The following is a 13,101-nucleotide window of genomic DNA, read 5'->3' as shown; positions in this document are numbered from 1 at the left end:
CTGCTGATCTGTATCTTTCAGTCAATGTTTTTGTCCTAGTGGCCTTTCTCAAGACACGATACACATTTGTCCACCATTGTGCGGACGTGGAATAAAAGATACATTTCACCTTTTCATTTTTGTCCTCCCAGCTTCTCTTTTTCATTTGGAGAGGTCAGCCCCCACCCCCTCTCTCTCTCTCTGAAGTATGATGAGCTGGAATAAAAGCCACCACACTATGGCCTCTAGGAATGGCGTTGCCCATCCTTAATCACATACTCGCACTAATGTAAATGAATCCAATACATTTTAGCTCTATATGTACACTACCATACCAAACTAGCCCAGTTCTACTTCAATAACACTATTAGTCTTTGACAATGTAAACAAAGATTACACTCTCCCTGAAAGTCTGTTTTTGCTCCTAAAGCTCTTTTTCTATATGAGTGTATACTTGGCTCAACTTTAAATAATTACGTTTCGTGATAGTTGTATTGCGAGAGCTGTTTTGCTGACTGAAAATAGCCCTGGGTCTAGTTTATCTTTATTTATTATGGACCCCCATTAGCTGCTGCCAAGGTAGTAGCTACTCTTCCAAAATTTAAGGCAGTTTATACAATTTTAAAAACATTACAATATATTCAGACTGTGTGCCCTCAGGCCCCTACTCCACCACTACCACACATATACAGCACAAAATGTGTGTGCGCTTATGTTTGTGTTGCTTCGCAGTTCCCTAAGGTGTTTTATTGTTAAAAAAATTTTTTTATCACATTTTACTGCTTGCATGAGTTACTTGATGTGGAATAGAGTTACATGTAGTCATGGCTCTATGTAGTACTGTGCGCCTTCCATAGTCTGTCCTGGACTTGAGGACCGTGAAGAGACCTCTTGTGGCATGTCTTGTGGGGTATGCATGGGTGTCTGAGCTGTGTGCCAGTAGTTCAAACACACAGCTCGGCACATTCAACATGTCAATACCTCTTATGAATACAAGCAGTGATGAAGCCCATCTCTCCTCCACTTTGAGCCAACTTGCTCAATTTCCACGTTATTTATTACAAGTTTTAGTTGAGGTTTAGTGAATGATTTTTCCCAAATACAATGCTTTTAGTTTATATTTAGGACTAACTTATTCCTTTATCTATGCCTAGACACTGGACTTAATATAATGTACAGTACTGTAAACAATGTTGCATGAAGGTCATAGTACAGTGCATGGTGAACCATCTGTGAGTGAATAGAGATAACAGCATTCTTGCATGACAAAGTTCCTTATTACTAGCCTGGTCCCATATTGGTTTGTGTCGTCTCGCCAAATCCTATGGTCATTGTCACAGTGGGAGTTGTCAAGACCGCACAAACAGAACTGGGACCAGGCTACCTTATTAGGGCATTGACTCACAAATATGTTCCTTGCTGCACCTGTAGGAGTGGAGGGCTCCGTGTTTGAGACCCTGCCCCAGACGGTGGACGTGGTCCCGGTCCTGCTGTCGTGCCGCTCTACGAGAGACGTGTGGCAGCCCTGCTCCTGCAGCTTCAGCCTGCGCCTGGAGTGGTACCCCTGCCTGCTCAAGTACTGCCGCAACCGCGACACCACAGGCAAAGGCAGCCCCTACAAGTGTGGCATCAAAAGCTGCAGCAAAGGCTACCACTTCACCTACTATGTCCCACACAAACAGCTCTGTCTCTGGGATGAGGAGACTTAGCAGTACACTAGCCGTGTGGTCAGACTCCTCCCCCCCCCCCCCCCCTCAAACAAACCAATGTTTTTCTTGTACTCCCTTATTTAATTTGGACATCAGTTCATCCCAAAACCATTGGGCTGCATCCTGTCGTGAGATGATAGTAGTTTGATGCCTTACATGGGGAAGGTTGAAATTGAGACAAACCTTTTTTTGCGACAGGAGCTATTTTCTCTCAATAACTTTATAGGGGACATTTCCTATAGTTTGGATATGGTGCCTCCGAAGTGTCCAGGTACCTACTGTGACCCTAAGTTACTCTTGCACGTTTGTGCCAATGTTGGGAAAACATCTCAATATGGCGCAGCTAATAAAAATGACTACAAGAACCTCCTCTCATAAGGACACGTTTATGCATACGGCTGGACAGTGCAGCTTCTTTTCTACATTTCTTGCCCCGTGGGATGACTGGTGAAGGAACAACGTTCCCATTATGTTGTCACAGGAAACCGTGGGATCGGAACGGTCAGTTAGACAATGACTTATGACATCAATAACACAGCTTTAGCCAGCTCCCTTCCTGGTCGATGGCAACTCGGGTTGCACTCGATAATGTTTCTCTGATGCTGGCATTATTTATTTGGTTGCAAGGTGAAATTATACAAGATTCTTATGTCTAAAATGACTCATCTTTAAAAAGTTTTATCTTCATCACATTTTGTCTTTGGTTTGTCAATTACAAGCTTAATTTCCTCCAATTCTGCATCTGTTAGCAAATAGACAGAATTGTAGCAAGACATTATATACACAGTGTACAAAACAGTAGGAACACCTTTCTAATATTGAGTTGCACCCCCCTTTTGCCCTCAGAACAGCCTCAATTCGTCGGGGTATTGACTCTACAATGTGTCGAAAGCGTTCCACAGGGATGCTGGCCAATGTTGACCCCAATGCTTCCCACAGTTGTGTCAATTTGGTTGGATGTCGGACCATTCTTGAAACGCACAGGAAACCTGTTGCGTGTGGAAAAACCCAGCAGCGTTGTAGTTCTTTCCCATTCATCCTCTGAATGGCACATACACAATCCATATCTCTAGGCTTAAAAATCCTTTGTTAACCTGTCTTCTCCCCTGCATCTACACTGATTTGAAGTGGATTTAACAGGTGACAGCAATAAGGGATCATAGCTTTCACCTCGTCAATGTCATGGAAAGAGGCGGTGTTCTGAAAGTTTTGTACCCTCAGTGTATATTGTGAAAATCTATTGGTGTTGTATTTAGGTAACAGTATAGAAATTTATGCTAATTTAATGTATGTTGTTGAAGAGCAAGTTACTTCTATCTATTCTATGACAGTAGCTTCAATGTTGTTTTTCTTCTGTCAATGTGATTTTCTTGGGAGCACATTTTCATGAATCCCAATTCACAATGGAAGATCACCTGAGTATTTGTAAATAGTCTGGGGTTGAGAGAGAATGCCACTCACTTGAACATCATTTACAGCTCAATCACTGATGGTCATGATTTTACATAGGTTTCGAAGTTGATTTGCTTATATTTCATTATTCTTTCCAAGTTTGTGGCTAAACCAAAGTAAAGATTCACAAAAGAAATATTCTCCAGGGAAGGGCTAAAGTTGCAACCTATCAGATTTGATTTCTGTCCAGAGCCAGGCTGTTGGATCTAGTGCTTACTCAACTGCCTGGCCACTTTCATTTATCATGCAATACTTCCACCCCCTTTTAATGCAATGCATAGCTCATTTTTTCCTTTCAAACTCCGACACATGGATTATTGAGAAAAACAAAGTCTAACAATAGTCAGTGGAACCCTTACCACCATTGTCATTTCATTAACATCACAATTTATTATAAATGTACATGCAGGCCTTGATTTTCACTTTGTGATTCCATTCCACAAGGAACACTTTGTTCAGGTAGGACTAAAATTATCAGCAGTCTGTAGGAAAGTCACATTTTATTCCACATATGATCACTTGTCTGCTATCCGATTCCAATACCTCACCACATCATTTTACATCTTGAGTAGCCTAATGTGTGTTTAATCATATTCAGTAGTAACTGGCACCTAATTGTTTTGTTTAATTCTCCTGATTATTCTGTCACATGCTAATTCCATGTCTTTGTTCACTTTTGTTTGTGTATGACCTCTTCCCAACTGACAAACCAAATGTCCTTTTTTTTTTTTTTTTACCTTCAAACTGGCCATTCTATGGTAACCTATGTGCCTTAACGCTTAAATTGATTTTTTTGCTATGTAAAACTAGAATAAAGTCTCAAACATATTTTTCTATGAAAGAGTTGTGTACGCTCTTCGCAAACACCACAGAAAAAATAATGCAATTTACCATTCAAAAGTATATTTTGCCTTCAATAAAGACACGTCTTTTGCACTGCACTTTATGGGGGGGTTTATTCAGCAAAGGTCTGAGCAGATTCTAAATATCCGGAAAGAGATGGAAAATTCACTGACACCTATCATGCTCCAAGTACAGTATGTATATTTTCATGTAGCTTTCATGTTTCTCAGCCGTACCAGAGAACATGAATACAAAATGTTTATGCCTGCATCTCACCTTTTCACCGCCATGTACTGATGGGAAAATACGTCAATATTACCAGCGGATGGCGCCACAACCCCATTCTAGATGACAAGTTGACAACTAGACACCACCCGACGACGATAACGCTGCTGCTACATTCGGAACCAGGCTAGCAGTAAATATATTTTGTTTACTTACTGAGTGTTGGAAACTAACTCACTAATTTCGTTTTGGGTTGGGCAGTAATCTGCAGCACCAGTTGCTGACACTGCAAGGTGGGGGAGTAGGCTGTTGAGATTAGATGCTCGAGAGACATTTTTTTTGTGTGTTGATGAGCCGAGTAACATGGACACAAAGAACAAAAGATGAAGTGACTGTCACCCGAGGGAGCATGCTGGCCACAAAGGGACAGAAGATTAGATGTCACCGACATGAACGCGGCACAGAAATAAGGTGATGTTACAAAGTAATTATTTCGCATTGTTCCGTTTGCCAATATTTGATAGACAAGGAGAGCCCGCATCCATAAGCTGTCTCGCTCGCTATCCAAAGCCTGCCTTATCGAACTGATCTTGTATAGTCTAGACGGCTCACCAGGACTCAAATGTATTCACTTTAATGTGCTTTTAGCTCAAATATTCTCATTTTTATAAAGGGCTCGGTTTCAAGCCATCTCTATTTGCTATAGAGCCCCAGCGTGGAGGTGTCATAGTACCCATAAAGCCTAGCGGTCAAACAGGGAAATGGTTCCAATCGTTTTTCCACCATTTTTCCGTAGGGGATTTTAGAGTAATTTAAGGGCAGTGTTTTGTGTGGACTTATTTATTTTTTACTTTTTATTTAACTTGGCAAGTCAGTTAAGAACAAATTATTATTTACAATGACGGCCTACCAAACCCTTACCTGGACGACGCTGGGCCAATTGTGTGCCTCCCTATGGGACTCCCAATCACGGCCGGTTGTGATACAGCCTGGAATCGAACCAGGGTCTGTAGTGATGCCTCTAACACTGATATGCAGTGCTTTAGACCGCTGCGCCACTCGGGAGCCCATGATACAGTTGAAGTTTCAACCACTCCACAAATTACTTGTTAACAAACTATAGATTTGGCAAGTCGGTTAAGACATCTACTTTGCATGACACAAGTAATTTTTCCAACAATTGTTTACAGACAGATTATTTCACTTATAACTCAATGTATCACAATTCCAGTGGGACAGAAGTTTACATACACTAAATTGACTGTGCCTTTAAAGAGCTTGGACAATTCCAGAAAATTATGTCATGGCTTTAGAAGCTTCTGATAGGCTAATTGACATCATTTGAGACAATTGGAGGTGGATGTAGTTCAAGGCCTACCTTCAAACTCACTGCCTCTGCTTGACATCATGGGAAAATCAAAAGAAATCAGCCAAGACCTCAGAAAAAAGTTGTAGACCTCCAGAAGTCTGGTTCATCATTGGGAGCAATTTCCAAATGCCTGAAGGTACCACGCTCATCTGTACAAACAATAGTACGCAAGTATAAACACCATGGGACCACGGAGCCGTCATACTGCTCAGGAAGGAGACGTGTTCTGTCTCCTAGAGATGAACGTACTTTGGTGCGAAAAGTGCAAATCAATCCCAGATCAACAGCAAAGGATCTTGTGAAGATGCTGTAGGAAACCGGTACAAAAGTATCAATATCCACAGTGAAACGAGTCCTATATTGACATAACCTGAAAGGCCGCTCAGCAAGGAAGAAGCCACTGCTCCAAAACCGCCATTAAAAACCCAGACTACAGTTTGCAACTGCACATGGGTACAAAGATCATACTTTTTGGAGAAATGTCCTCTGGTCTGATGAAACAAAAATAGAACTGTTTGTCCATAATGACCATCGTTATGTTTGGAGGAAAAAGGGGGAGGCTTGCAAGCCGAAGAACACCATCCCATCCCTGAAGCACGGGGGTGGCAGAATCATGTTGTGGGGGTGCTTTGCTGCAGGAGGGACTGGTGCACTTCACAAAATGATGGTATCATGAGGATGGAAAATGATGTGGATATATTGAAGCAACATCTCAAGACATCAGTCAGGGCAGGGCGTTAAAGCTTGGTTGCAAATGGGTCTTCCAAATGGACAATGACCCCAAGCACACTTCCAAAGTTGTGACAAAATGGTTTAAGGACGACAACAGTCAAGGTTTTGGAGTGGCCATCACAAAGCCCTGACCTCAATCCTATTGAAGATTTGTGGGCAGAACTGAAAAAGGTTGTGTGAGCAAGGAGGCCTACAAACCTGACTCAGTTACACCAGCTCTGTCAGGAGGAATTGGCCAAAATTCACCCAACTTATTGTGGGGAGCTTGTGGAAGGCTACCTGAAACATTTGATCCAAGTTAAACAATTTAAAGGCAATGCTACCAAAAACGAATTGAGTGTATGTAAACTTCTGACCCACTGGGAATGTGATGAAAGAAATAAAAGCTGAAATAAATCATTCTCTCTACTATTATTCTGACATTTCACATTCTTAAAATAAAGTGGTGATCCTGACTGACCTAAGACGGGGAATTTTTACTAGGATTAAATGTCAGGAATTGTGAAAAACTGAGTTTAAATGTATTTGGCTAAGGTGTATGTAAACTTCTGACTTCAACTGTATGTTGGTATGGTATGTATTCATTTGTGAATGTCGATCATCCATTTCGTATGGTATGTTACGAATTTGCTAATCATACACTACCGGTCAAAGGTTTTAGAACACCTACTCATTCAAGGGTTTTCTTTATTTTGACTATTTTCTACATTGTAGAATAATAGTGAAGACATCAAAACTATGAAATAACACATATGGAATCATGTAGTAACCAAGAAAGTGTTAAACAAATCAAAATATATTTGAGATGATTCAAATAGCCACCCTTTTCCTTGATGACAGCTTTGCACACTCTTGGTATTCTCTCAACCTGCTTCACCTGGAATGCTTTTCCAACAGTCTTGAAGGAGTTCCCACAAATGCTGAGCACTTGTTGGCTGCTTTTCCTTCACTCTGCGGTCCAACTCATCCCAAACTGTCTCAATTTGGTTGAGGTCGGGGGATGGTGGAGGCCAGGTCATCTGATGCAGCACTCCATCACTCTCCTTCTTGGACAAATAGCCCTTACACAGCCTGGAGGTGTGTTTTGGTCATTAACCTGTTGAAAAACAATTGATAGTCCCACTAAGCCCAAACCAGATGGGATGGCGTATCGCTGCAGAATGCTGTGGTAGCCATGCTGTTTAAGTGTGCCTTCAATTCAAAATAAATCGCAGACATTGTCACCAGCAAAGCACCCCCACACCATCACACCTCCTCCTCCATGCTTTACGGTGGGAAATACACATGCTGAGATCATCCGTTCACCCTCACAAAGACACGGCGGTTGGAACCCAAAATCTCAAATTTGGACTCCAGACCAAAGGACAAATTTCCACCGGTCTAATGTTTGTTGTTTGTGTTTCAAGTCTCTTCTTCTTATTGCTGTCCTTTAGTAGTGGTTTCTTTGAAGCAATTTGACCATGAAGGCCTGATTCACATAGTCTTTTCTGAACAGTTGATGTTGAGATGTGTCTGTTATTTGAACTCTGTGAAGCATTTTTTCAGGCTGCAATCTGAGGCTGGTAACTCTAATGAACTCATCCTCTGCAGCAGAGGTAACTGGGTCTTCGGTTCCTGTGTGGTCCTCATGAGAGACAGTTTCATCATAGCGCTTAATGGTTTTTGCGACTGCACTTGAAGAAACTTTCAAAGTTATTGAAATGTTCCGTATTGACTGACCTTCATGTCTTAAAGTAATGATGGACTGTCACTTCTCTTTGCTTATTTGAGCTGTTCTTGCAATAATATGGACTTGGTCTTTTACCAAATAGGGCTATCTTCTGTATACCCTGATTGGCTCAAACGTATTAAGAAGGAAAGAAATAAAACAAATTAACTTTTAAGAAGGCACACCTGTTAATTGAAATGCGTTCCCTTGACTACCTCGTGAAGCTGGTTGAGAGAATGCCAAGTGTGTGCAAAGCTGTCATCAAGGAAAAGGGTGGCTATTTAAAGAATCTCAAATATTAAATATATTTGATTTGATTATTAACACTTTTTTTTGGTTCCTACATTATTCCAAGTGTGCAATTTCGTCGTTTTGGTATCTTCGTAGAACATAGTACAAATAAAGAAAAACCCTTGAATGAGTTGGCATTCTAAAATTTTTGACCGGTAGTATATGATGTTACAAATTCCAGTTCGTTGTGGCTAACGTTAGCTAGGTCGCTAATGTTAGCTAGGCTAGAGTTTAGGGTTTATGTTAGGGGAAGGGTTAGCTAAAAGGCTTAGGGTTAAGGGAAGGTAACATGCTAAGTAGTTGAAAAGTTGCTGAAATTCTAAAGTTGTCCATGATGAGATTCAAACACGCAACCTTTGGGTTGCCAGACGTTTGCGTTATACGCCCACCCATCCATCCATCCATCCCGACCAACCACCCTCCTATTGTTTTTTCCTTAAATAACCTTCTGTCTTATGTAACCATACCAAACATAACATACACGATATATACAAAAGTGTGTGGACACCCCTTCATATTAGTGGATTCCGCTATTTCAGCCACACCTGTTGCTGAAAAGTGTATAAAATCGAGCACACAGCCATGCAATCTCCATAGACAGGCATTGGCAGTAGCATTGGCAGTAGACCTGGCCTTACTGAAGAGCTCATTGACTTTCAATGTGGCACCGTCATAGCATGCCACCTTTCCAAAAAGTCAGTTTGTCAAATTTCTGCCCTGCTTGAGCTGCCCCGGTCAATTGTAAGTGCTTTTATTGTGAAGTGGAAACGTCTAGGAGCAACAACGGCTCAGCCGCGAAGTGCTAGGCCACACAAGCTCAGAGAACGGGACCGCTGAGTGCTGAAGCACACAGCGCGTAGAAATCGTTTGTCCTCATTTGCAACACTCACTGCAGAGTTCCAAACTGCCTCTGGAAGCAACGTCAGCACATTAACTGTTCGTTGGGAACTTTATGAAATGGTTTTCCATGGGCGTGGAGCCGCACACAAGCCTAAGCGCACAATGCCATTGGACTCTGGAGCAGTGGAAACGCATTCTCTGGAGTGATGTATCACGCTTCACCATCTTGCAGTCCGACAGACTAATCTGGGTTTGGCAGATGCCAGGAGGACGCTACCTGCCCAAATGCATAGTGCCAACTGTAAAGTTTGGTGGTAGAGGAAAAATGGTCTGGGGTTGTTTTTCATGGTTCGGACTATGCGCCTTAGTTCCACTGAAGGGAAATCTTAACTCTACAGCATACAATGACATTCTAGACGATTCTGTGCTTCCGACTTTGTGGCAACAGTTTGGAGAAGGCCCTTTCCTGTTTCTGCATGACAATGCCCCTGTGCACATAGCGGGGTCTATACAGAAATGGTTTGTTGAGATCGGTGTGGAAGAACTTGACTGGCCTGCACAGAGCCCTGGCCTCAACCCCATCGAACACCTTCGCTGGGATGAAATTGAACACCGACTGCGAGCCAGGCCTAATCGGCCAACATCAGTGCCCGACCTCACTAATGCTCTTGTGGCTGAATAGAAGCAAGTCCCCGCAGCAATATTCCGACATCTACTGGAAAGCCTTCCCAGAAGAGTGGAGGCTGTTTTTGCAGAAAAGGGGGACCTAATCCTTATTTGAGTGTCCCAGATTTATTTTTACTATGTTACGTCTTGTCTGAGACCAGGATGTGCAGCCCCACTGCCCCAGACACAATTACTTTTGGACTTGTTTAGAAACTCCCTAAAGTCTGCTAGCATGAAATTTCTCCTTACCAATGAGGGTGTATCATGGTCTCATTTCCCAATAAAAACACATGCGACCTCACCAAATCCTCAATACTCAGACTGGCCAGAACAGTACAGCTGCTCAGTTCAGTTAAATTGTTTATTAGTTGCTTTGTATTTTTACAAGTGTTCATTGAAAGGTAATGTATTTCTGCATTGCACTTATGTTTTTTTGTATTTAGCTGAGGGATGACATCGCTGGCTGTCGGCGTGGTCCTTTGTCTAACAGGCTGGATCACTCTCTACACACTACTGTGTAACACCAATGGCAGCCATGGTTCTGAGTGGAATTGTAGGCTGGTCACACTGCTCCATGGAATCCTGGCCGTCTGTATAACTGCCTACATAGGCTATGTGGATGGACCTTGGCCCTTCACACATCCAGGTAAGACGCTCACTCTCTAATCCCACGTAGTGCTGCTCCTGTACCGCCTTTCTGTAAAAGGTGGTAAAGTTGGTATAGGAGCAATTTTTTTTGGGGGGGTCAGTATACTTTGATATGTGTGTGTATGTTGCTAACCATAAATGGTGTTTACAATAACGTTGTGATCTTGTTTCCAGGCACAAAGAACACCCCCCTTCAGATCAGTGCTATGGTCATTAGCCTGGGCTACTTCTTCTTCGACATGGGCTGGTGTGTGTACTTCCGCACAGAAGGCCCGGTGATGCTGGCCCACCACACCATGAGCATCCTGGGTATCTTGTTGACCCTGAGCTTGGGGGAATCAGGCATCGAGTCCTGCGCCGTGCTCTTTGGCAGTGAGATCACAAACCCCCTGCTGCAAACTCGCTGGTTCCTGAGACAGTTGGGTCGCTATGAGAGCCTGACGGGGGAGGTGGTGGATGTTTTGTTTGTAGTGCTATTTGTGTTCATGCGCATAGTGGTTGGCGGGAGGATGTTGTACTGCGAGCTCATCTCCCCACGGCCCAGGTTCATTATAAAGTGTGGGGGAGTTGCCATGTATGTGCTGTCCTGGGTGTTCATGGTGGACATTGGTCGTTTCGCCTACCGCAAGAGTCAATCCAAATACAGACGCTGGAGAGACCAACACAGATTGGCAGCAGTTAACGGACATGACGGAAAGACCGACTGAAAGACTTCCTTATCATTAGAAGATGAATTAAAAACATCCAATGTTTATACTAACAGAACGTCTTTAACAAATGATTAACTACCAATGGTTGGGTATGATTATTGGGGAATAGTCTTTGGTATTCAGCTTACACTTGTACATTTTTGTGCTCCGTTCAGAAAAAACAAGATGCTCAGTTTAAACATTCACTGTTCATCAGTCACTTTGGGTTAATAAACTGGGTGGTTCGAGCCCTGAATGCTGATTGGCTGACAGCCGTGGTATATCAGACCGTATGCCACGGGTATGACAAAACATGTATTTTTACTGCTCTAATTACGTTGGTAACCAGTTTATAATAGCAATTTGGCACCTTGGGGGTTGTGATATATGGCCAATATACCACGGCTAAGGGCTGTGTCCAGGCACTCCGTGTTGCGTCATGCATAAGAACAGCCCTTAGCCGTGGTATATATGCCATATATCACACCTCCTCGGGCCTTATTGCTTAATTATAACACAGGTTCATTGGAAGGTAATTTAGTGCCTTCAAAGTATTCACAACCTTTTTCCTCATTTTGTTCAAGTAAAATTCTATTTCTCACATGCTTCGTAGACAACAGGTGTAGACTAACAGTGAAATGCTTATTTACGCATCCATTTCCAACCATGCAGAGTTAAAGATAAGATACAAAATCTAATAAAAAATGAAATATTAACACAAGGAATAAATACACAGTGAATAACGATTAAAAATATCATGGCTATATTAGCAAGTAGAAAATAACATGACTGTATAAAGGGAGTACCAGTACCGAGTCGATGTGCAGGGATACGAGGTAATTGAGGTAGCTATGTACTGTACATATAGGTAGGGGTAAAGTGGCTAGGCAACAGCATAGATAGACAGTAGCAGCAGCGTGTGTATTGTCTTACAACCTGAATTTTAAAATTGATTCAATTGAGATTTTTGGTCACTGGCCTACACACAATAACCCATAATGTCAAAGTGGAATTGTTAGAAATTTTTACAAATTTAATTATAAATGAAAAGCTGTAATGTCTTGAGCAGTGGTGGAAAAACTACCCAATTGTCATACTTGAGTAAAAGTAAATATACCTCAATAGAAAATGACTCAAGTAGAAGTGAATGTCACCCATTTAAAATACTACTTCAGTAAAAGTCTATAAGCATTTGGATTTAAATATAGTTAAGTATCAAAAGTAAATGTAATTGGAAGAAATATACTTAAGAATCAAAAGTAAAAGTATAAATAATTTCAAATTGCTTATATTAAGCAAACCAGACTGCACAATTTTCTTGTTTTTTTTTTTAATTTAAGGATAGACAGGGACACACTCCAACACTCAGACATAATTTACAAACAAAGCATTTGTGTTTAGTGTGTCCACCAGATGAGAGGCAGTAGGGATGACCAGGGATGTTCTGTTGACAAGTGCATTCAAAATGTAATGTGTAATTTTGGGTGTCAGGGAAATGGAGTAAAAAGTACATTATTGTCTTTAGGAATGTAGTTAAGTAAAAGTTGCGAGAAATATAAATTGTAAAGTACAGATGCCCCCAAAAACGACTTAAGTAGTACTTTAAAGTATTTTTACTTAAGTACTTTACACCACTGGTAATGAGTCAATAAGTATTCAACACTTTTGTTATGGCAAGCCTGAATAAGTATAGGAGTAAAAATGTGCTTAACAAGTCACATAAGTTTCAAGGACTCTCTCTGTGTGCAATAATAGTTAACATATATTTTTTTAATGACTACCTCATCTCTGTAACCCACATAAAAATATTTTGTAAGGTTCGACAGTTGAGCAGTGAATTTCAAACACAGATTCAACCACAAAAACCAGGGAGGTTTTCCAATGCCTCGCAAAAAAGGGCACCGATTGAGCATGGTGAAGTTATTCAATACACTTTGGATCTTGTATCAA

General features: G+C 41.6%; 2 protein-coding genes across 3 annotated transcripts in view; both read left to right on the top strand.

Moving 5' to 3' along the window:
• The window catches only part of LOC139549252 (out at first protein homolog), a 31,306-nt gene extending 27,338 nt beyond the window's left edge, over window positions 1-3,968 (top strand). The window contains exon 4 of the mRNA XM_071359508.1: window positions 1,411-3,968. Coding sequence (XP_071215609.1) covers window positions 1,411-1,688 — 278 coding nt within the window. The 3' untranslated portion in view covers window positions 1,689-3,968. The remainder of the gene's footprint in view (window positions 1-1,410) is intronic.
• A 318-nt stretch (window positions 3,969-4,286) lies between these two features.
• On the top strand, window positions 4,287-11,399 carry LOC139549253 (TLC domain-containing protein 5-like). Of its 2 annotated transcripts, none has more exons than XM_071359511.1 (3): window positions 4,287-4,401; window positions 10,258-10,460; window positions 10,637-11,399. In XM_071359511.1, exons 2-3 carry the CDS (start codon window positions 10,265-10,267, stop codon window positions 11,167-11,169), a joined length of 729 nt encoding a protein of 242 aa, XP_071215612.1. In that variant the 5' UTR covers window positions 4,287-4,401; window positions 10,258-10,264; the 3' UTR covers window positions 11,170-11,399. The 2 variants fall into 2 exon arrangements, with proteins under 2 accessions (XP_071215612.1, XP_071215611.1); XM_071359510.1 differs by having other exon boundaries at window positions 4,345-4,679.
• The last annotated feature ends 1,702 nt before the right edge of the window (window positions 11,400-13,101 follow it).

This window comes from Salvelinus alpinus, chromosome 22 (genome assembly GCF_045679555.1).
Source record: "Salvelinus alpinus chromosome 22, SLU_Salpinus.1, whole genome shotgun sequence".
Taxonomy (NCBI): Eukaryota; Metazoa; Chordata; class Actinopteri; order Salmoniformes; family Salmonidae; genus Salvelinus; species Salvelinus alpinus.
Note: the sequence above shows the minus strand (reverse complement) of the source record. Positions and strands in the feature narration are given on the sequence as shown.